Source organism: Ictidomys tridecemlineatus, chromosome 2 (assembly GCF_052094955.1).
Source record: "Ictidomys tridecemlineatus isolate mIctTri1 chromosome 2, mIctTri1.hap1, whole genome shotgun sequence".
NCBI lineage: Eukaryota > Metazoa > Chordata > Mammalia > Rodentia > Sciuridae > Ictidomys > Ictidomys tridecemlineatus.
This window is the reverse complement of record NC_135478.1, coordinates 18,627,119-18,652,177: the sequence shown is the minus strand read 5'-3', so window position 1 is coordinate 18,652,177 and position 25,059 is coordinate 18,627,119. Positions and strand designations below refer to the sequence as shown.

At 38.0% G+C, this 25,059-nt stretch overlaps 2 protein-coding genes across 10 annotated transcripts in view; both read left to right on the top strand.

Annotated features, from left to right (window-relative positions):
- The window catches only part of LOC101959868 (zinc finger protein with KRAB and SCAN domains 7), a 29,455-nt gene extending 23,585 nt beyond the window's left edge, over nt 1-5,870 (top strand). For 4 of the 5 annotated variants that reach the window (XM_078038002.1, XM_078038000.1, XM_078038001.1 and 1 more), the window contains one exon: nt 2,495-5,870. In XM_078038002.1, the coding sequence (XP_077894128.1) occupies nt 2,676-3,671 (996 nt within the window). In that variant the 5' untranslated portion in view covers nt 2,495-2,675 and the 3' untranslated portion in view covers nt 3,672-5,870. The remainder of the gene's footprint in view (nt 1-2,494) is intronic. The other variant, XM_021735009.3, reaches the window with a different exon arrangement.
- Nucleotides 5,871-7,846: 1,976 nt separating this feature from the next.
- Nucleotides 7,847-25,041, top strand: Znf197 (zinc finger protein 197). 5 transcript variants are annotated; one of them, XM_040290080.2, is made up of 6 exons: nt 7,847-8,018; nt 12,532-13,001; nt 14,206-14,365; nt 14,931-15,022; nt 15,310-15,436; nt 19,262-25,041. In XM_040290080.2, the coding sequence occupies exons 2-6, from the start codon at nt 12,612-12,614 to the stop codon at nt 21,580-21,582; spliced, it is 3,090 nt and encodes a 1,029-aa protein (XP_040146014.1). In that variant the 5' UTR covers nt 7,847-8,018; nt 12,532-12,611; the 3' UTR covers nt 21,583-25,041. The 5 variants fall into 5 exon arrangements, with proteins under 5 accessions (XP_040146014.1, XP_040146016.2, XP_077894124.1 ...); XM_040290082.2 differs by having other exon boundaries at nt 12,523-13,001; XM_078037997.1 differs by lacking the exon at nt 7,847-8,018 and adding an exon at nt 13,955-14,086 and having other exon boundaries at nt 12,867-13,001.
- Nucleotides 25,042-25,059: the final 18 nt, after the last annotated feature.

Sequence of the window (25,059 nt, the reverse complement as noted above, 5' to 3'; positions counted from 1 at the left end):
AATGAATGGTAAGACTTAAAAAACTGAATTTATAAGTAAGAAAGACGAGAGTAACAGGAGAGGAGAAAAACAAGATAGAAAAACAGAATATAAAATGGGGAAAGAAAATTAAGAGTAGATTTCATTCTTTGTTTTAGAACTTGTTTCTCATTGACCATCAAATTATATCTATATCTATATCTATCTATCTATCTATATATATATATATTTTTTTTTTTGGTCTTGCAGTTTTAGTGTTGTGACTGGATTCACTTCAGGCAACTTGATTCTTTCATATATTCATTTTGTTGATTGAGCAACAAAAGAATTTTGAGTGCAGACTAAGTTCTTATGTCTGTTCTAGACCCTAGGAAATACACTTGTAAACAAAACAAAATCCCTGCCAGACTTGGTGGCACACACCTGTAATCCTAGCAACTCAGAAGGCTGAGGCAGAAGGATCCTGTGTTCAAAGCCAGTCTCAGCAATTTAGCAAGGCCCTAAACAACTCAATGAGACCCTGCCTCTAAATAAAACACAAAAAAAGGCTGGGAATGTGCCTCAATGGTTGAATGCCCCTGAGTTCAATTCCAGTATATATATTAAAATAAGTTTCCAAAACAAAATCCCTGCCAGCATGAAGTATATGCTATAGTGTAATTTCCCACTTATTTGTGAGTACACCAACCCTGTGCACCTTCCTTTTGAGAAAAAAATTCCTGTTTCTTTTCTGAAGCTCAACTAAAGTTCTGCCTTTTGAAGACCTTTCTTCTAGCCTTCTAAGTCCCAGTAATTGCTCCTCCCTTCCACTTCATCTCCCACTTGGGTAATTTGTAAATTTGTAATTTGCTTTCTTATTATTTTATTATACTACTCCATTGAGAGCTTCTTAGAGGTAAATATATTTTATTCTTATATTAGCTTACTTTAGCCACCATTATTTTGTTAAAATTCTGGAGGCTAGAAGTCTGAAATCAGTCAATTTGGTTTCTGTTGAGGGGTCACATCCTGGTTTGTGAATGGCCACTTTCTGTGTTGTTCACGTGGCCTTTGCTTATCCGAGTACAGGAGAGCGAGAGCTCACTTTGGTGTTTCTTCTTATAAATTATGACACTGATTCTTTTGGCTAAGTGACCATCCTTATGACCTTTAACCATAATTATCTCCTTAAAGGCCCAATCTCCAAATATGGTAACATTGCAGGGATCAGGGCTCCAACTTAGGAATTTTAAAAACACAAACATTCAGTTCATAACAATGTTTCTTTACATTTTCTTTGGGTTACACTCAGAACAGTGATGGTACAGAATAGGGTGCTAAATAATTATTAATTTAAGAATTGTATGAAGAAAAGGTAAATTTCAGAGAAGCTTAGAAATGGAAAAGAAGCTGGGTATGATGGCGTATGTCTGTAATTCAGGAACTAGAGAGGCTGAGGTGGGGGATGGCAGATTCGAGGCTAGCGTCAGCCACTTAGCAAGACCCTATCTCAAAAAAAAGGGGGCGTGCTGGGCTTTTAGTTCAGTAGAAAGAATGTCCCTGGGTTCCATCCCCAGTACTGCAAGGGAATTAAAAACAAAAAACAAACAAACAAAAAACCCTTGTCTTGGGCCCTCTTGGTTGTCCTGTCCCCTACTCTCTCCCTTTTGCAAGGTCCTATCAGAGTTCCTCTGTCATATTATAACTAATCTTCTTTCCCAGTTTAGCCTCTCAGGTTCATCCAGTAGACCAATCTGCCAGTGTGGTAAATGGTGAAAAGCAGACACATACAACTAGCATATTATGCTGGCTCTAGCTACAGATCAGCCTCTACAAAGTAGGCTGTGATGTGACTAGGATTCAGTATTGAAAGAATGTATTAACATTTATCAAAATAGGGCTTAAATCCAGAGACCTAGACTGGAGCCTAGTACCTGCACCTAGAGCAAAAGATGAAATCTTAGTTATATCCTAAGACAGAATTTCAGTTGCTAAGAGCTGGGGATATGGCTCAGTGTTGGAACACTTGCCTAACATATACAAGGCCTTGGGTTTGATCCCCAGTGCCACACACACACAAAAAGAGTCCCAGTCACTATCCTATAAAATAAATTTTGAGTGCCTATTGTATGCCCACCAGTATATCACTAGTACTTAGGAAATATGTCAGCAAGGACTAAAAATCAAAGTGATCTGACAATTAATCATTTCAGTTACTGAACTAAGGATCTTTCATTTTACTTTTTCTGGGTACCAGATTATACTTGAGCCTGTCATTAGGAGTTAAATGGCTACAGTTCTGAAAGTGAAGCAAGGGGAAAACAGGATACCCTTTGTACTAGTTATTGCGAAGAGGAACTCATGATTTTCCAGAACCCTTTAACTTGGTCTTTATGGCTAAGTTTTCTCATCTTTTTGATTAGTTCCTCTGCCTTTGAATACTTACCCTTCCAAGTAAGACCCTATGATCTTCGATCTACCACAGGGTCTATCACAGAGAACAGGTGACATGTACAATTTCTGTTTCTCCCATCAGATGCTGAAACTGAGACTGAGGAGGTGTTGATTCCAAAGCATCAATCTAGGAAAATCAGAATTGAATTGTACTCTCAAGAGAATTTCACATAGGTGTTGCCAAGGAATTCAAAATTTCAAAAGCTCCTCTGAAGGAAAAGAGAAGACTAGCAAGGCTGTTGGAATGTTCCAAGCAATAGAAAATGAAGAGAAAGACAAGAAACTTCAAACATAAGGCAGTTAAAGACAGTAAAACATTCACAGAAGTGAGTGATCAAGAATCTGAAAAAGATGGTAGTCAATGCTATGACCCGGCAACACATGACAGAGTTCAGGCTGAAAAGAGACAATATGTATGTACTGAGTGTGGGAAAGCCTTTAGTCAGAGTGCCAACCTTACAGTGCATGAGCGGATCCATACAGGGGAGAAACCCTATAAGTGTAAGGAGTGTGGGAAAGCCTTCAGTCATAGTTCCAACCTTGTGGTTCATCGGAGAATCCACACTGGACTGAAGCCTTATACTTGTAGTGAATGTGGGAAATCTTTCAGTGGTAAGTCACATCTCATTCGGCACCAGGGAATCCACAGTGGGGAAAAGACGTTTGAATGTAAGGAGTGTGGGAAAGCTTTTAGTCGGAGTTCAGGGCTTATTTCACACCACAGAGTTCATACTGGGGAGAAGCCCTACACTTGTATTGAGTGTGGGAAAGCCTTTAGTCGCAGTTCAAACCTTACACAACATCAGAGAATGCACAAAGGAAAAAAAATTTACAAGTGCAAGGAGTGTGGGAAAACTTGTGGTTCTAATACAAAGATTATGGACCATCAGAGAATTCACACGGGGGAGAAACCCTATGAATGTGATGAATGTGGAAAAGCTTTCATCTTAAGGAAGACCCTTAATGAACATCAGAGACTTCATCGAAGAGAGAAGCCTTACAAATGTAATGAGTGTGGGAAAGCATTTACTTCTAATCGAAACCTTATTGATCATCAGAGAGTCCACACTGGAGAGAAACCCTATAAATGTAATGAGTGTGGGAAAACGTTCAGGCAGACTTCTCAAGTTATTCTACATTTGAGAACGCACACTAAAGAGAAGCCCTATAAGTGTAGTGAGTGTGGGAAAGCCTATCGTTACAGCTCACAACTTATTCAACATCAGAGAAAACATAATGAAGAGAAAGAAACCTTGTAAATAACAAACATTGGCAGTAATATAGCTAAATGCTTCTAAAAAACAATTTTTCAGTGTTAATTTTAACTCTATTTCTAAGAATCCATATAGGGAAAATAATAATAGACAAAGGTTTACAAAAGGGATATTCATGCTAGCATCGTACATAAATGTATGAGAGGGAGAGAGACCTCAGTTTTCAATAGGATGGGGTTAAATGAATGCTGCTCTATCTATATGATGGTTCTGCAGCCACTGTAAACATAATAGCCCTAGAATATGTGATGTCATGGCAAATGATTTAGATAAAATAGAAGATAAACCTGTAATCCCAGTGACTCAGGGGCTGAGGCAGGAGGATCACAAGTTTGAGGCCAGCCTTAGCAATGAGGCAAAGCCTAAGCAACTTAAAGGGACTGTCTCAAAATAAATAAAAAGGGCTAAGGATGTTGCTCAGTGGTTAAGCACCTCTAGGTTTAACCTCTAGTAAGAAAAAAAAAGAAAAATTTCAATGAAAAATCAAAAATTTTAAAACCTTAAAGCAAACTAAAATGTTATCTCTATGTGACAGAATTGTAGATTATTTCTATTTTCTTTTGTATACTTTTCTATGCTTTCTAGATTTTCTACAATGAAAATGTTTTACTTTTATATTTAGGGAAAAAAATATAGTATTTTTTAAATATAGTAAGTCCATACTCATTTTCACTCAACTGTTCTGGGATAGACGCATAGTATACAGTCTAAAGTCTCAGAATTACGTCTTAATACTGGCATTTAGCTGTAGTGGAACCATGAGTGAGTCAATTCCTTCTACAGGTGATTTCCTGGTAGTAAAATTATACTTTGTCTTTTGCAGTTTTAAAATAAATTGACTATAGAGTTGTCAACAAAGTGTGTGATCGCTGTTAGGTAAAAAGAACAGGAAAATATTTAGGGCATCTTACTTTCCCTCAGTAGTGGAAGGATCTGCAGATGATGAAGAACTATATAGGCTCCATCTTTCCAATATGTGCTGGGCAACTAGAAAAACATGTTCCTTTATGAAATTGAATCAATCCTAGGCTCAAAAACTATAAAGAGTTCCAGGAATCATTACATAATAAAAGTAGTGAAAGTGCCTTCACATCTTGTATAGAGCTTAGTAGGTGATCTGTGTTTTAATATCAAGTCTGCCAAGTATTCACTTGTCAATTTTAGACAAGTCAATTTAAACGCTCAGACTTTTCTGTAAAAAGGGAATAATTCTCTGCCTCACAGGATTGCTGTGAAGATTAAATAAAATTGTGCATATAATGGATGACAAGCCTGATACATGGTAAATAATAATAGCCCAAGAGTAGTGGTATACAAGTATTATAGCAATGTTTTGAAACACTTGACAGAACTTTTGCCAAAGGTAACAGTATGTTTTCAGGTAATGAACAGAATACCAAGTGTAAAAACTTAAGAAGAAGTCTAGTAGTAAGTAGTTCTGAGTTTGGTTTGGCAACTCAACAAACTTTCTATTTAACAGCATGATTTTTAGCCATATTGGCTCATTTTTCATAATCTTGGTTGCTGCAAGTTTCTTTTCTTCATACAACTCTTATAAAGCTAGGAATTGGGGAAAGGAGCTGAGGCTTTCCAATCTGGTTTCTTTCTTTTATCATTGAGAAAAATCTTCCTCAGAAGCAGGGAGGGAAGAATGCTGAGTAGTCACCAGGATCTGAATACAAAAGATCACTTTCTTGGCCCAGAAATGTTAGGAACATAGTCCCTTGAAACCCTTACTGTCAGCTCTTGTCTTGGAGTTTAACCTGCAGCTATGACCATTCTTAAACTCCTCTCATAATATCCTCTGAATTCAGGGGCTATTTCTGAGTGTGTTTTCTTCACATTGTTCCAGTGGAACCTGGCTATTCCCTAGGGCAGTGCTTCCTCTGAAGTCCCTCAATTACTAGTTTTTGTCTCCCTCAAGCCGTGTACCTCTCTGTACTGCCATTTCTTTCCTATTCTCTGTCAGAAACCCTGCCCTCTTGAAATGTACATCATGACAGTACTGTGTATTATCCATCCTTGTTTTTATCATCTGCTGGCTTCCTGTGTTGTCACCTTATCTCATGGTTTTAGTTCCCTGAATTTTCCTGAGGCATATGAAGAAGTACTCTTTTTAGCCACTATATCCTGATTATGTAGAACTACTCTCTGTGGAATAAAAATGTGTGCTTTCTTAGATGAGAGGAAGATGTGAAATCTCAATTAATATAACTGCAATTATAGGGAAACACATAAAGAAACCTGCTTAGAAAAATGTTATTTCCCTGGATTTAGAGGTTTCTTTCATAGATGGTGTATACTATACAATTTTCGTAGAAAATTGAAACCAAAAACTTGATTTAGTTGAGTAATTGTATTGTATGTAAATTCCAGAAGACTGGATTTTATTGTAGGTCTATAGCTTCAGTGACAGACTTCCTTTTTTAATTTTTCCATCCAGTGTAAATAAAAGGATGCTCATATTATTAAATGGTTTTTAGTTACCAGACTGGTTTTAGTCACTTCTAATATTATTAAACTGGAGTCATAAAATTGTTTTTGCAGGAAATAGTGATAATTCTTCCAATAAACTTCTGCTATTCTTATATTACTGGCCTTTTCTTTTCTACCTTCTTTCAGAGTAGGAAGAAAGCAATTCAATCTGCTTTTCTTCAAGGAGTTGACTTTTTAGAATAAAGTGATTCTGACTTTCTTCTATATGAAGCTTGTTATTTTCATACTCATATAAATCAGAGCTCTATAGCCGTTTGATGGGTAGAGTGGTAAAGGGACAGATAGATGAGGATGGAGGGAACACAAGGCTAAGAGAATAATCCTATAAAATGAGCCCACTGTGCTGATCCCTACACACACACACACACACACACACACACACACACACACACAAACAAACACAAACAAACGTGGGTTTTCCAGCTCTGAAGCCCCCTTTCTCTTCGGAGAAGTCAGTCGCTATCACTTTCTTAAATACAACTTGCTTTCTATGCTTGCCTCAGCATTTCTCAGGTTTTTCATCTTCAACACTGGGGAACAAGGATCCATTCCTGACCCAAGATGGGTATCAGACATTTCTTCACAGGTGTACAAAAAATTAAAGGATAGGAGAGCTGACCATGTAATAGAGCAAAAAGGGCATATTCTTTAAATAGCAAGCAGAATCTACTTTTAATATCTGTCAAAGAATTCTAGTGTTTGAAAATATTCCCTTTCTGTGTTGTAACTTGATCCATTATTTTTCCAAAACCCTAAAGCAAGGAAGGGCCTCAGTTAACATTTTCTTTACTATACCTTTTAAGAAAATTTTTTTAACCCCACTTTTGGGCCTCTCCAGAGCAGAGTGTATTCAATAGTAATATGAAAAATCCAGTTGGTGTGAACTCCAGTAGCAACCTCCCTGCTTTCTACCCTACATCAGATTGTCAAACATTTAGATGGATTCCTTGTGAACAGGGCATATTAATGAAGGTTTTCATTCACATTGACATGAGTTCTCTAAAAGCCAACCATGGCTAAAACATTCAGGAGGTTGAAGACACTCTTCACACTGGTTTTCCTGACTTTTCTCCCCATCTGCGTCTTGCCTTCCAATCCTGAGTGGTTTGCTTGCCTCAGTGTGGACAAAAGCCTACATATGTTGGTGGAAAGAGCACTTTCTTTGAATTTCAATAACTTGCTAGTTATTAGGCAGAGAATTATGAAACACTTTCAGTGTCATTAAAGCTATGACAATATTATCTATTTCAAAGGACTCATGTAGGAAGTAAATAAAATGTTAAAGAGGGTGACCCACAAGTTATGTTATATTCTTTTAGTAATATCCCAGTTCTGGTTTGAACTTTAGCTTCATTCAATTTAAATGTTCTTTATTTGCTGGCCATATACAACTGAAAAGTGTGTGTGTGTGTGTGTGTGTGTGTGTGTGTGTGTGTGTGTGTGTGTCTGTCTGTCTCGGGGGTGGAGATGCAGGACGCGCAGTCGGCTAATTTTGGGGACCAGCAATAGACATCTTTCAAGGGTCAAACATCTTGTGATTCCTCGAAGTATCCCCAGCCTTGTATCAGAAAATTGGCCTACAGACCAACAATCTGAAGATCCATAGGCCCAGGAGCTCCGCCCCTCCTCGCCTCCTCTGGGGAAAACCACGGACCATAGAGACGTGTCTTCATAGAGAGTCGGCGATTGGGGTGGTGAGCAACCGGAAGTCGGGATGTCCCGGGCTCGGCCATTATTTTGGGACTGGTCCGGTGCCGCGTTGGGTTCTAGTGTCATCTCCTAGCGGCATGCCACCGAGGCGACAGTACCCAGGGCTAGACTGCGAGAGGAACTCTGGTGAGCGGGGTGGGGTCGGGGTGGGGTCGGCGGGTGGGCATGCGCGGAGGGAGGTTCGCGCCCTTGCCGGCCCTCCGGGGTGCTGACCCTCCTCGCAGACGCTCCTCAGCTGGATGCCGGGTCATCGCCGGGGTCAGCGCCGTGGCCTGGCTTGGGCACACGGCCGGCGCGGGAGAGGTGTTGACGACCGGACCTGGGTCTGTACGTGGTGATGGACTGGTGTGGAGTCAAACAGGACAGCTGCCTCAATAGCCAGGTTCCCCAGCTCAGGCCTTTCTGCTCTTGCTCAGTCTTCTCTGAGGCTGATGCTCATTAACAATTTGAAACTTCCCTAGAGCAGTGGCCGGCCACTGCTGGAGATGCTTTTGTTTTGATTTTTAGGCTGGACCAGTTGCCATCTTTTACTTTTGTAATATATCGGTATTGGAAGAGCGGAACTGTGTGTACTGCTGTTCTTTCAGAGAACACATATACTAAGACTGTAAACTCAGAATACATGCTGACCTTTGCAGAGAAAAACAAAAAGTCACTGCCAACCTGTCAGTGACTATGTATGGCCATTGCTTTTCTCCTTTTGCAGCTTGCCAGATTAAAGTTTTATCATGGATTCATATTTGGAAACCATTGTTTTAGAACAGCTGTTGTTTGGGTTTCATAAGTAGATAGACTTATTTTGGACTTTGGAGTTAGGTTCCTGAATTCACAATTTGCTCCCAAAACTTAACTGAGAGGACTTGTGTGAATCCTCTGTATCTTTTATTTGTAATTTCTGCTTCATAAACCTTTTGTGAGAAGCAACGGAAATCTGTGTTTAAAATATGTTATTTTTATTGGTAAAGTACATGTGGATAGAGTACTGATAACTTACTGTAGGAAATTATTTAACATTCTTTTAAAAGACTCCACTCCATCACTCTTAGGTTGATCACCAAACACTGCTAAGTTTTCTCAATTGTTTTATCCCTGCTGCTGCTGCTTTTAGAATTTAATCATTTATTTAGACTGTTGCAAAAACCTAACTAGCCTTCCTGATATATGAACCTCCCTCCCCCATCATTCCTCCCTTATCAATTCCTGACTCCATATAAGACTCCCTTCAGGGCCCAGAGTGGGAAAAGTCTATGTAACCATGACATAAAACCCAGAAGCAATAAAAAGAAAAGATTAGTTGCATGGCAAAAACATGATAAGTAAAGTCACATGATCTGTGACAAAGTTGCAAAGACACAATTTGCATTTCCCATAGTAAGCAAATAAATGATTTTCCTATGATACAAAGAGTACACAAATTAACAAGATCCAGCACTCAATAGAATCATGGGCAAAATATGTGAATAGTTAACAAAATGACTCTTCACCCACAGTGCCAGTTAAAAATTTGGCAGAGATCCCAATCTTTGACAGTCACATTGGTGAGAGAGTGAGGAAGCAGGCATTCCCTCACAGTTCATGCTGTGAATTGTAAATTGTGATTTGGTACAATCCTTATGAGGCCTAATGGTAAGATCAGAATTTAAAATGCACACAATTTTGGACCCAGTAATCCTGCTTTAAGTAATTTTTCTATGTGTGCCTGCACACATGCAAATTGATGTGTGCCCTCACACGTGCAAATTGATGTATGCCCAGGGTTATTAATGATAATATTATTGGTATTAGGAAAAAATTAAAAACTGCCTAAATGTCCCATAAGTGGATAAATAAATTATAGTGCATCTACAAAAACGAGGGGGAGGGGATATGTATGGACAGGAAAATTGAGAAAAGGAAAACAGCACATTATTCATGGTATTCTACCATTGTGAAAACAGGGAAATACAAAACCTTATGTGTATATGTGTATGACACAAATAACTAGAAAAACTACATAAAAAACTAACAGGGAGAGGGAAATAACATAGCATGTGTTTTGTAATTTTAAACCAAGTAAATGTTTAACCAAGTAAATTTGTTATGTTTTTAAGAATAAAAGGGGAAAATGCGGGACAAATTCTAATAGTTGCCCATTGCTCACAGGACATGATCTCTCCTTATTCTGTCTCTCAATACCTGTAATATTTTTTTCCTGCTCTATACCTGTAATCTTTTTTTTTTTTTAGTTTAGTTTTTAGTTGTAGGACACAATACCTTCAATTTATTTTTTTTTAGGTGGTGCTGAGGATCGAACCCAGGGCCTCGCACATGCTAGGCGAGCGCTCTACAGCTGAGCCACAACCGCAGTCTATATCTATAATCTTGCCTCTGAAGTTTACTTTACTCTTCTGGTTTGCAAAGCTCATTTCTTTCTTTCTTTTTAAAATTTTTTCTCTTTTTTCCTCTTTCTTTTTTTTTTCCCACCTCTCTTTTTTTTGTGTGTTTGTGTGTGATTCTGGGGATCAAATCCAGAGCTTGATCAAATATATGCTAGGTAAGCACTGCAAAGTCCATTTCTTCCTTTTTTTTTTTTTTTTTTTTTTGCTGGTACTAATGATTGAACCTATGGCCTCACACATGCTAGGCAAGTGCTCTACCACTAAGCTATTCCTAAGCCCTTTTAAAATTTTTATTTTGACACATTTGCCAGGATGGCCTTGAAATAGGCAATCCTCCTGCACCAGCTTCCCCAGTAGGTGGGATTACAAGCATGTGGTACAATGCTCAGCTCTGGAAAACCCATTTTTAATAGAGGGATATGTGCTGTTACTCCTTGTTTTTGAAAATGCAGTATCTTTCTTCCTGGAATGGCTTCCCTGATTTTTTTTTTTCATTAAAGCCCAATCTAAAATTACCTTTCACAAATACTTTCTGTCTTTATTCTATTAGTTGTATTTACATATTTAATTAAAATTGTGTTTATATTTCTGCCTCCCTTGTTTTGTTATTTTTAAATGTCTCTGTTAAATAAAATTGATGAAAATGCTTTCATATGTCACTGGTGGTGATGTAACTGTTATCATCTTAAAAGATTAAAAACATTTGTATCTAGAAATTTTTCCTGAAGAAAAAATCAGCTATGAAACCCCAAATTCATCAGCAGGGATACTCTTTGTATCCTTATTTGTAATAGGGGAGAATTACAAATAATCTCAAATATCTAGTGATCAGGGAACTACTTAAATATGATTGGACTCATACAGCTCTCAAAAGCAACAAGCAATACTTAATGTCTTTTTCACAACATACTGTGCAAGAAAAGCAAGTTATAGAGTAACATAGTCAGATCCAGTCTTGTGATACAAATTGGTGCGTTGAAAAAGGACATACTCCAGAACAATAGCAATTATTATTTTCGGGTTTCTTTTTTTGCATGTTTCCCAGTTTTACAAACTTTCTGTTTTATAATCAGAAAAATAAATAATAGTTTTAAAGATCAGGTGACTTCTAGAGAGCAGTAAGCCTAAGTTCTATATAATGAAACTTTATTCATAGTTATCCAAATATTTTAACAGAATAAATGATTATCAGATAATTAATTAGATAGTATATACAGCAAACTACACAGAAATCAATTCAGCCTTTTTTGTTAATTGAATTTTAGAATTTTTTTCCATTATAAGAGTTAAAATCATGATTACTTGTTGACTGTATAACATAGGAAAGAGTGCTTATTATAGAAAGATAACTAACATTTGAATCTATGTATCAGGTATTGTTCAAAACTTGAAATGAGGGCTGGGTATGTCTCAGTGATAAAGTGTTTCTCTGGCTTCTGTCTCCAGTATCACCAGAGAGAGAGATAGGGAGGGAGGGAGAAAGGGAGGGAAGGAAGGAGAGAGAGAGAGAGAGAGAGAGAGAGAGAGAGAGAGAGAGAGCGTGTGAGAAAGAGCGTAAGATTAGGGAATGAAATTGATCAAATTATGTTATCTGCATGTATGAGTATGCCACAGTGAAACCTACTATTCTGTCCAATTATGCACCAATTAAAAAAACAACTTGAAATGTATTTAGACATCATATTCTCACAACAACCCTGCAATGCTGTAAAGTAAGAACGGCCATTATCCCTGTGTTACAAGTCAAGAAACTAAGGCTTGGGCTGGGGGTGTAGCTCAGTGGTAGAGCTCTTGCCTATCACATGTGAGGCACTGGGTTCAATCCCCAGCACTGCATAAAGACAAATAAAGGTATTGTGTTCATCTACTACTAAAAAATATTTTTAAATTTTTTAAAAGAAACTAAGGTTTAGGAGTGAGGTAATGTGTTCAGATTACAGAAATATCTAAAAAGCCCATATCAGATTACAGAAATATCTAAAAAGATACTACAGAAATATCTAAAAATCTAAAATGGTAAATAGTTTATTGTAATTAAATGGAAGAGCTCTTATGAATAAAGACCAAAGGAATTCCATGTGTTTGGTTTCAGGAGTATTGTGTCCTCTGGCCTTAGGCAGAGGGTTTCTATTAGAGGAAGCACTCTCTGGAGCGTAGACACTTGCTTTCAGGATTCTGTTTATTACTGGCAGTTGACGGGTCTGGAAAACTTGGTTGTTTCTGTGGGCTAACTTTAACAATGATTTTTTGAGGTCTTATAGATGAAGTTCTCCAAGTTCTAAGGAAGAAACCAAGCAAGAATTAAGGGGACGTGGAGAGGAACCTTTCTAAAAAGGCAACAATGACGAGAGAAAATTGGGCCCACAATGCTCTGAGACAAGAGGGTCTTGTGAAAGGGAAGGATGATACCTGGAAATGGGGAACCAGCTTCCAAGGGAGCAGCTCCTCTGTTTGGGAGACCTCTCACATGCACTTTAGACAGTTACGTTACCATGAGACATCTGGACCCCAGGAGGCTCTGAGCCGGCTCCGAGAGCTCTGTCGCCGGTGGCTGAGGCCAGAAGCACGCACCAAGGCTCAGATCCTAGAGCTGCTGGTGCTGGAGCAGTTTCTGAGCATCCTGCCTGGGGAGATTCGGACCTGGGTGCAGCTCCATCGTCCTGGCAGTGGCGAGGAGGCTGTGGCCCTGGTAGAGGAGCTGCAGAAAGACCTTGATGGACCAGCACTAAAAGTGAGAAAGGCTGGGAGTAGGGAGTGAATGGAGGGAAGAAAATAATTGAGGTGGGGCTGGTGGGTGACCCTGTAATTTTCATTAATAATTAGCAACTTAATGCAAATTAAAGCAGGTTCATATGCTATTCAGATTACAGAACATATTTGCAGAGAAGTGGATTTATGATTGAGGTTTTTGGGCCCAATTCAATCAAAACAATAGCATTGTTTCCACTTTGCCACCCTAGATGAAACCTGCTCATGCTGAGTCTAGTTGAACACCTTGAAGAAGATGATAGTATTCCCCTAAACAGAAGCATATGAGCATATGTGCTATTTCTATAATTCCGATTGAAATGGTGGTAAAAGCTTGGAGCATAAAAGGCATAGGCAGAACGAAGCTTTCCAGATCTAACCAAACCTCCCTTTGTGTCCCCCTTACTGAGAATTCTGCAAGACAAGGGGTTAGGTTGAGATATTTGTTTCTGATAAGATTTCACATTCTTGACCTTTAGATTGGGACTTTTAAGATAGCCTCTCATGTGTATAATTTTTTTTCTATAAATCTGTAGCCCACTAAAAATATTTCTGTGAAGAAGTCTGAACCATAACTCAAACTTGGTATTGGCCACAAGGATAGGCTTATTTGTTTTAATCATAAAATGAAGAAGTTTAGAGCTTATATCTTTACAAATTATTAACCCATCCTTTTTCATTTGAGAGACAAGAAAACTGAAACAGAAAAAGATTCTGTGGATTGCCTTAGGTCAGACATTGAGCTAGCAGCAAAGCTAAGTATCTAGCTGCCTACTCCAATGTTACTTGTGTTGGAGCAGGAAGGAATAAGTAAAGGGGTAAATAAATAGAAGAGATGTGATTGAATCCAATTCTGATAAAAAATTAGGTCTGAAGCTAAATCCATGCTCTTAATTACTGCTTGTTACTTCCATTCCCTCCTTAACCCACACCCAGGTCTGGCTTCTGTTGCCACCGTTCTGTACAGTCTCCTGTGGGAGAGGTCACCAGTGCCGTGAGGGGGCTAGAGGGCAGCTCCATTGTTCTCAATGCAAAGCTTTACTGCTGGTTTGATGCTCCATATTTGAGGTGGGTCTTTGTGATCTCACAGTTCTAGATTGAGGGCAGAAAGAGGTCCATAATGGTTAGGTGAGTCCCTTTTCTAGAGATACAAGAAGAGCCGGCTTATTTTATTTTGCTTTTTTCAGGGTCCATTCCTTGTCCAGGACCAGGACATTCTCCAGGAGGGGTTGAGTGCTCCTGGAACAGCATTTGTTCCTGCATCTCCCAGCAGCCATTTATCAGCTGAAATTCATCTGAATCCTCTTTCTGACACAGTGGTGTTCAACCTCCAGGATCCTCCACATGGTACTCATTTTTCTAGAACCCTTTGTGTGGCTCATCTTCCTGCTTCCAGAATATCTCTCTGGATGAAGCTAATGCTGAGTTTGGTTGAACACTGTAAAGAGGAGAGTATTTTTAAGTGTTTCCTAAACAGAATTCCTACCCTATAAGGGAATCCCTTATAGTGACAGTCTCTTTCTGCTGTTCGGATGGTTCTCTCTCTTGTCCCTTCCTAGGTTCTTCTGACTTGTATCCATTCTTATTGCTATAATTCTGTTTTTCCAGTCCTGGACATGAGAGTCACTCAGAAAAGGGTTGTAGGTCATTTTGTAGACATCATTGCTTAGACTTGGAGTTCTAGATCATTCTGGTTTTTATTGTTTTTTTGTTTGTTTGTTTCTGTTTGTTTGTTTCTTTTGTGGTGCTGGGGATTGAACCAAGGGCCTCATGCATGCCAGGCAAGCACTTTACCACTGAGCTGTATCCCCACCCCTCTGGATCATTCTGAATTCCTAATTTGTAGAAGATATTAGACTGGGGTGGTAAGCCACAACAGCAATATTCTCACATGCAGTTTGTTCTTTCTCAGATTCTCCTGCCCCTGAGGCTTCTGCCCTATCCCAGGAAGAGAACCCAAGAAATCAGTTAATGGCACTTATGCTCCTAACTGCCCAGCCCCAGGTAAGGTTTGCATCCTCTTTCCTTCTTGTCTGAACTGCGTTAATTGTTGCTGAAGGGTCCTCTCTCATCCTGGTGCTGGAGTGTCCCATCATTTCCCATATCCAAATCAAGGTCCATGCTTTTGGAAAACCGACCTTGTGGGGTCGCTTTATGTCTCCCTGATATCCACAGCTCTCATCGTGACCTGACAATGTATTTCTTCCCCAGAAGTGAAAGGAACCTTTTGGTAGGGGAGCTCCTAAACATTGGAATCTACTCATACCCATAACACAAACCTGTTATTTCAGGAGTTGGTAATGTTTGAGGAGGTGTCTGTATGCTTCACTTCAGAGGAATGGGCATGTCTGGGCCCAATTCAGAGAGCCTTGTACTGGGATGTTATGCTGGAGAATTATGGAAATGTGACCTCTCTAGGTAAGGACGTCTTCCCATAATTCTTACCTTTATCTTATCTGTTTTGATTATAAAAGTAGTTTATGCTTATTTAAGAAAACAAACTATTAGTCCAGCAGCTGGGGAAGCTGAGTCAGCAGGATCGAAAGTTCAAAGCCAACCTCAGCAAAAGTGAGACACTAAGCAACTCAGTGAGACCTTGTTTCTCAATAAAATATAAAATAGGGCTGGGGATGTGACTCAGTGGCCAAGTGCCCTAAATTCAATCTCTAGTACCCCTGCAAAAAAAACCAAAAAGAAAACAGACTATTAGAAAGAATATTCACTTCAACCTCATTATTTGCAGACAACTGCTGTCAACATTTTGATATATCCCAGGTGTTTTTTCCTATGTGTTTAGAGGGTTTTTAAATATGTTGTTTAGTGTATATTGAAAAAAAAAATACACACACACACACACACACACACACACACATACATGTATATATATTTATAGCTTTCTTTCTTTGCAGTCACTATATTGGCTACATAATTTGTACCATAATTTAAATTTAGTTAGCCATTTTCTTATTTTTTTTCATATTTTTTTGGATAATTGCTGTCATAATCCTCATCTCTGTGGCTAAAACCTTTCTTTATTCCTCCTTATTTTTTAGAAGTACAACTGGGCCTATGTGATTGATTTGCTTTAAGGCTTTTGCTTCATACTACCAAATTGCTTTCCATAGTGACCCATACCCTCTCTACTCTTCTCAGCAGTTCTTACAAATACTCCTTTTATTCTGCTCTCGTTTGTAGTTAGTAATCCCATTGTTTTAAACTATTGCTAATTTTTTAAGGTTAAAAAATATAAAGTAGATTTCTTTAATTAGTAATAAAATAAAAATATTTAAAAACTTTTTCACTGGGTGCAGTGATATATATCTATAGTGCTAACTACTTGGGAGACAGAGCCAAGAGGATCGTTTGAGATCAGCCTAGGTAACAAAGAAATCCTGACTTGAAAGAAAAAAAATTCAGCCATTTGTGCTTCCAACAAACTTTAAAAACATGTATCTTGTGGTGTTCCTGTGAAAATGATATGATTCTGCCCACAAATAATTTATCATGGTTTGGGAGATGATTATAGAAAGAATAAACAAATACAAGGCAGAATAAAATAATTGATGCAATAGTGACATAAATCTGATATGTGGAAATACAGAAGATAGAGCAACCAAACTCATTCCTGGAGATCAGGAAAGCCCATAAAGGAGGTAGCATGTGAGGTGTTACTGGAAAAATAGGATTGTACAGAGAAGTAGACATTGAGAACTGAGAATCAGCCACACAATTGAATTTTGACTGGAATATACATTATTTGTAGTACTAGTTTAAATGGCTGCATAATATTTCATTATGTGTGATCATGTTTTACATTGACAGTTTTATTCTGAGTGTTTCCATTCAGGAACCTTACATACCCTTTCATTTTTTCTGTACTGCATTTTTCTCTGTTTCAGGCGTATTTTAAAATCACATTTGTCTAGATCTTATATACTTCTAGTGATATTTATTCTTTAGAATTAGTCTTTAATATTTTATAATTGACTTCATTTGCATATAGAAAGTGCTGATGTTTTTGTATATTAATTTTGTATCTAGCAGCCTTATTATTTTATTGTCCATAGTAACTTATACTGTGTACTTTTACACTTATGAAAACATATTCTTTTTTATTTTTATTTATTTTTTATTTTTATTTATTTATTTATTTTTTTAGTCATACATGACAATAGAATACATTTTGATATATAATACATACATGGAATGTACATACATCAATCATATTGTCTATTCTATTCTGCTGCCCTTCCTATCCTCCCTACTCCTCCCCTCCTCTCCCATCCTTTCTCTCTATCCAATCTAATGTGACACACTTTTTTTTTCCCATTACAACATCATATATGTATTCTGTATAACAATGAGGTTCTCCTTCCATCTTCTGTGTAACTCCCTTTCTCCCTCTTTTCCCCTCCTACCTCTCTTCCCTATTTAGTGGTAGTCTTCTTCTCATGCTCTTCCTCCCTATCCCATTTTGAGTCACCCCCTTTATATCAGAGAAGACATTCGGCATTTGTTTTTTAGGGACTGGCTAACTTCACTTAGCATAATCTGCTCTAATGCCATCCATTTGCCTGCAAATGCCATGATTTTATTATTTTTTAGTGCTGAGTAATATTCCATTGTGTATAAATGCCACATTTTTAAAATTCATTCATCTATTGAAGGGCATCTAGGTTGGTTCCACATTCTAGCTATTGTGAATTGTGCTGCTATAAACATTGATGTGGCTGTGTCCCTGTAGTATGCTCTTCTTAGGTCTTTTGGGTATAGTCCGAGAAGGGGAATAGCTGGGTCAAATGGTGGTTCCATTCCCAGCTTTCCAAGGAATCTCCATATTACTCTCCAAATTGGCTGCACCAATTTGCAGTCCTACCAGCAATGTATGAGTGTACCCCCCGCCCCACCTCGCATCCTTGCCAGCACTTATTGTTGTTTGACTTCATAATGGCTGCCATTCTTATTGGAGTGAGATGGTATCTTAGAGTAGTTTTAATTTGCATTTCTCTGATTGCTAGAGATGGTGAGCATTTTTTTCGTGTATTTGTTAATTGACTGTATATCCTCTTCAAAGAAGTTTCTGTTCAAGTCCTTGGCCTATTTGTTGATTGGGTTATTTGCTTTTTTGTTGTTTAACTTTTTGAGTTCTTTGTATATTCTAGAGATGAGAGCTCTATCTGATGTTTGAGGGGTAAAAATTTGTTCCCAGGATGTAGACTCCCTATTCACCTCACATATTATTTCTCTTGCTGAGAAAAACATTTGTTGATTCTTGGTTTTAACTCTTGTGCTATAGGTGTCTTATTGAGAAATTTGGGGCCTGCCCCACGTGATGAAGATTAGGACCAACTTTATATTCTATTAGACGCAGAGTCTCTGGTCTGATTCCTAGCTCCTTGATCCATTTTGAGTTGACTTTTGTGCATGGTGAGAGAAAGGGATTCAATTTCATTTTGTTGCATATGGATTTCCAGTTCTCCCAGCACCATTTGTTGAAGATGTTATCCTTTCTCCCATATTCTTTTTTAAAAAAATATTTTTGAGTTTTAGATGGGCACAATATCTTTATTTATTTATCTTTATGTGGTGCTGAGGATCAAACCCAGTACCTCACATATGCTAGGCAAGTGCGCTACCGCTGAGCTACAACTCCAGCCCTGAAAACATTCTTTTTTGGGTGGTGGTACTAGAGATTGAACTCAGGGGTGTTGCATTTCTAACAACTAAAACACTCAAGGTCACTCCAAGTGAACTATGATACATAAAATAATCATGCAAGAGACAGAGATACCTTTTTCTTTGGGTTCTAATGGCTCCAAGGGGAGAAGCCATTCAAATGAGGCAATGGGTCAGGTTTCAGGGGTTGAGTCTAGCTTCTTGATATCTGCTGTCAGCAGGCTGACTGAACATCTAGAAAGGCCACACCCAAAGGCAGAGCAAGAGAAGGGGACACACAAAGGGAGCTTCCATGGAACATTCTATCCTAAACAGGGCAAAGGGGTAGTATTACAAAAGAATAGGTGAGTGTAGCTCAACCCCATGGGTAACATGCCTACCACAGAGCTACACCCCTAACCCCTAGATGGATACTTTCTTTGCCCCAGTATTGGGAATCAAGGCCAGGGTCTCACACTTTCTAGACACTCACTCTATCACTAGAAACATGGTTTTAAGAAACTTGAAGATCCTATTCTCACAAATTTAGGAACCTGATAACATTTGTGTTTTAATTTCTTTTACCAGAATGGGAGACCATGACTGACAATGAGGAGGTGACATCAAAGCCAAGTATTTCTCAAAGAGCAGATGCTCAGAAAGGAATATCAAAAAGACTTCAAGGCAGTGTTTCCCAGGTCCCTGGTTTTGAGGAAGAATGTGAATGGCAAGTTTTGGAAAATCAGTGGGGAAATGAAACAGGAGAAAGGGTAGATGCAATGAAAAAAGGTTCCCTGTGTGAACAAGACAAGAAGAAAAGGACTTTACCAGAAAAACGGGGCCAGAAGTGGAAGGAATTTGGAGAAAGCTTGACTTTAGGTTCAGCTGTTTCTGAAAGTTTAATAGGTACTGAGGGAAAGAAATACTATAAGTGTGACATATGTTGTAAACATTTAAATAAAATTTCACATCTCATAAACCATCGGAGAATCCATACTGGTGAGAAACCTCATAAATGTAAGGAGTGTGGAAAGGGCTTTATTCAGCGCTCAAGCCTTCTAATGCACCTTCGAAACCATTCTGGGGAGAAACCATATAAATGTAATGAATGTGGGAAAGCATTCTCTCAAAGTGCTTACCTTTTAAACCATCAGAGGATCCACACTGGGGAGAAACCTTATAAATGTAAGGAATGTGGAAAGGGCTTCTATAGGCATTCAGGCCTCATTATACATCTAAGACGCCATTCAGGGGAGAGACCTTACAAATGTAATGAGTGTGGGAAAGTTTTCTCTCAAAACGCTTACCTCATTGACCACCAGAGGCTCCATAAAGGAGAAGAACCTTATAAATGTAATAAATGCCAGAAAGCTTTCATTCTGAAGAAGAGCCTCATTCTGCACCAGAGAATTCACTCTGGGGAAAAACCCTATAAATGTGATGAATGTGGAAAAACCTTTGCTCAGACCACCTACCTTGTCGACCATCAGCGACTCCACAGTGCAGAGAACCCTTACAAGTGTAAAGAATGTGGGAAAGTTTTCATTCGAAGTAAAAGCCTCCTTTTACATCAGCGAGTCCACACAGAAAAGAAAACCTTTGGTTGTAAAAAATGTGGGAAAATTTTTAGTTCTAAGTCAAACCTCATTGACCACAAGCGGATGCATAGCAGAGAGAAACCTTACAAATGCACTGAATGTGGGAAAGCCTTCACTCAGAGTGCTTACCTTTTTGATCATCAGAGACTCCACAACGGAGAGAAGCCCTATGAATGTAATGAATGTGGAAAAGTTTTTATTCTGAAGAAGAGCCTCATATTACATCAAAGGTTCCACACTGGAGAGAATCTCTATGAATGTAAAGACTGTGGTAAGGTCTTTGGTTCTAACAGGAATCTCATTGACCATGAGAGACTCCATAATGGGGAGAAGCCATATGAATGTCGAGAATGTGGGAAAACCTTTATTATGAGCAAGAGTTTCATGGTCCACCAGAAACTTCATACTCAGGAGAAAGCCTACAAATGTGAGGATTGTGGGAAGGCTTTCAGTTACAATTCAAGCCTGCTCGTACATCGAAGAATCCACACTGGAGAAAAGCCTTTTGAATGTAGTGAGTGTGGAAGAGCTTTCAGTTCCAACAGAAACCTCATTGAACATAAGAGAATCCACAGTGGTGAAAAACCCTATGAGTGTAATGAGTGTGGCAAGTGCTTCATCTTGAAAAAAAGCCTCATTGGACATCAGAGGATTCACACAAGGGAAAAGTCTTATAAATGCAATGACTGTGGGAAAGTCTTTAGTTACCGCTCAAACCTGATAGCCCATCAGAGAATCCACACTGGTGAGAAGCCCTATGCATGTAATGAGTGTGGGAAAGGCTTCACCTACAACAGAAATCTTATTGAACATCAAAGAATTCACAGTGGGGAAAAAACATATGAATGTCATATCTGTAGAAAAGTTCTTACCTCTAGTAGAAATCTTATGGTACATCAAAGAATACACACTGGAGAGAAACCTTATAAATGTAATGAGTGTGGAAAAGACTTTAGTCAGAATAAAAACCTTGTTGTACATCAGAGAATGCATACTGGAGAGAAGCCTTATGAGTGTGAGAAATGTAGGAAATCTTTTACCTCCAAGAGGAATTTAGTTGGTCACCAGAGAATCCACACAGGGGAGAAACCCTATGGGTGTAATGATTGTAGCAAAGTTTTTAGACAAAGAAAAAACCTCACTGTACATCAGAAAGTTCATACAGAGGAAAAACCCTGTGAATGTGGTGAGGCTGAAAAGGAATTTTCTCAGACTTCAAAACTTCATTTTCAACAAAAAGTCCATACTGTGGAGGAATTTTCTTGGCTAAAAAATGCCAGTGAGGCTAAGATAGAGATTCAAAAAATCTAGTGGAGATCTGGCATTGTGGCTAAGTGGTAGAGTACTGCCTTGCATGTACAACCCCCAGCACTGCAAAAAAAGAAAAAAAAATAGTGTCATTTGTAAAATGGAATAGAATCCTATTTAACCATTAGATGAATGACATATAGTTTCTATAAGAAAAAAATCATGACCATTTCTTATGGACAAGTGAAAGAAAGTTAATCTAGACCTTCAAGTGTAGAAAAACATAATCCAAATTCTAGTTCAAGGATACTGTATTCCAGACATTTATTATGACCTTGGAAATAGACCTTGGAGCAATTGAAGACAGAAGAAACTGGATTTGGGTCTTATAAGCGATAATGGTGCAGTTGTAAGTGATAGCAAAAATGTCTTTATTAAAGTGGACATTGTTTCTGAAAATATGTATATTATACAGTTTAAAGATAGCATCTCTGCTGCAGAATGTCTGTATAGACAGTAAAATCCAGACACTGAGATGTGGAATTCAGTGGGCAAGAGATTACCTGGCTCATCCTTAAGACTAGATGTAAAATTAGAAGAGCTAGGTTTGGATTCTCTTTCCCTTACTATGTTAATGTTAAGCCCACCTCTAAGCCTCAGAATGCCTACCTCACAGGGTTGTTGTGAGGAGTAAGTGAAAGGATGTTTGTGAAACCATTTTACAATAAAGTTAGATGAGAGAAAGAGGTATGGCCAGAGTCTACGCCATGGCATAATCTAAGTTTGTTCATTAAGTCAATATTAGAATGAAGAGGATTCCATGAACCTCAAAGATAGTCATTTTTATGAGTGGAAGTATGACGGATAGCTAACTTTGGGATTTAGTACTCTAAAGACTTTTGAAAAATATAATTTTAAAATGTCTAAGGGAGTTAATGTATAAAATGTCTACTTTGTTTTTATGGAAAATATATTATGGCCAGCCATTAACAGTGATGCCAAGGAAAGCTATTTGTTTTTTTGTTCTTTGAATATGGAACTTAATAGAACATCAAAATTGAAGGACAGTCCTATGTTGCTTTTTCTTTTTATTGGGAGAAATACATAACCCCATTAGCTGAGCTGATGATCCTTGCCACAGCCATTTTCCATTGTCAACATTTAATTGTTGCTGTCATGTGATAGATTGTCACTTACAAAAAGACTTTCTGTCCCAGCACTTAATTTACTACCTAAATTTTTACACAGCCAAGCCTTCAATTTCTGATTAAGCCAATGCAGAATCCACTTCTAGGCAGCCACTGCGCTTTACTCCCTGTGAACCAGTTGTTCATTCAGCTCGTGCACTATTGTACATTTATTTGGGTTAATTAGAAGATAAAATATAATTCTGTATTCTTATATTTTATCTTCTAATTCTCCAAATTCCAGTTTTGCAGGTAGAATGTAAATGTATATCAGGATGGTGTTTTCTAATACAAGCAATATCAAAGTGGTATGTTGATTATGACATGTTATTAATTCAACCCCAAAGCTCCTTTGAGGGCTGGTTCCTCATTATACTGAAATGTATACTGAGAACTGGAAGGGACCCATAGTTTGAACTCTTTAAGATCTGGATGAGTCAGGTTCTGCCACTTGCCTTGGACAAATCTCTTCACTTCTTGGAGACATGATTTCCACATCTATCAAACAGGAGGAAAAATATCTACCTCACAAAGTTGTTATGAGGTAATGAGTATGAAAATTCTTCCTATTAATGCTATACAAGAATCACCATAGCTTATATAATAATTGCAAAAGGACATATTTTAACAAAGGAGAGAGCTAGCATTTACCTTGTAACCAAGTGAAAATACAATATAGCTAACTGAGCCCATATAATGTGCCTCCTCTTGTAGTGTAATAAGCCAAAAGATCTTTAGCCTGATTTTAATCAATTTTCTTAAACCTAATTGGCAGTTTGTAGGAAATACAGAAAGCATAGGGATAATATAAAAGATGCCATAAGAAACAGAAAATTTCAGAACATGGGATATTAGAAAATTGCCCTGGATTCTTCAAAAAGTCATGATATAAAGGAAAGAAGAGTGATCATTAATGAAGCTATCCATAAGGGGAAAACCCCTCACAACATTGAGAACTAGGATTAAGGAAAGAACTTGCAGATGTCATCAAAAGCATGTTTTGTAAAAGGGGAAAATGATCAATCGGACCTCCTCAAAATTAAGATAACTTTTCTCTACAAAGATACTTTTAAGGGGATGAAAAGACACTACAGACTGGGAGAGAACCATTTGCAAATCACATATCCATCAAAGGATTTGTATCTAGACTACATAAAGAACTCTGAAAACTTATTGATAAAAAAAATTAGAAATGCACAAGATACCAACAGACATTTCACTGTAGTTGACAGATAAGCAAATGAAAAGATATTCGACATTATCCATTAGGGAAATGTAAATTAAAATCTTGAGATACTTCTATGCACCTATCAGAATTAGCTAACTTTTAAAAATAAAGTGATTACACCAGTTCTGACAAGGATGCCGAGAAACTGGATTTCATACATTTTTGGAAATGCAAAATGGCACAATCACTTTGGAAAACAGTTTGGCAGTTTCTTATAAAACCAAACATGCACTTAACTATATGCCTCAGTAATTCCATTCCCTAGCATTTGTCCCAGGAAATGAAAGCTTATGTTCACAAAGACTTGTACATAATGTTCATACAATCTATATTAATATTCAAAACCTTTAGGTATCAGGTGGTTAAAATAAACTATGGTATGTCTATACCATGGAGTACTTAGTACTTGGCAGTAAGATGACCTACAGCTTGTCACAACTAGAATGGATTCCTAGGGAATCCCATATATTAGGGATGGTGTGAGGGAGAGGATTGGAATGTAACTATAAAAAGGGTAGCACCAGGGAGGTTGGTGATGGAATAGTTGTATAATAGTGGCAGTTTCACAAATCTCATGCAATACAATGACAAACGCATAGGCACGCACTGTACCAATATATGCTTGCTAATTTTGTCATTCTAATTACATAAGATGTCACCATTGGGGGGGAAATCTTTGCAACTTCCTGTGGAATTGTCATTTTAACATAAAATATGAATACACAAAAGAGCCATAACTAAAATACAGTGTTGTGAAACTGAATTGGGGGAAAAAAAAAACCTTTGAAATGTACCTTAGGAGAAATGTACCTTAGGAGAAATTTGAATACTGACTGTATATTAAGTGGTTTTAGAATATTACTGTTTTCTTACGTGTGATGATGGTGGTGTTAGTTTGGAGAATATTCTTAAGGGTTGCATGCTATTTGGAATGAAGCGCTTTGATGTTTACAGCTTTCTGAAAAGATAACCTTAAATAGAGATAAGGCAAACATAGCATAATGTTAATTGTTGAGCCCAGATGGAGGATACGGGTATTCTTTATATCATTCTCAACTTTTCTGTACCGTTTGATATTTTCAAAATAAAATGTTTTGGGGAAAATTATCCGGTATTTCTAGATTA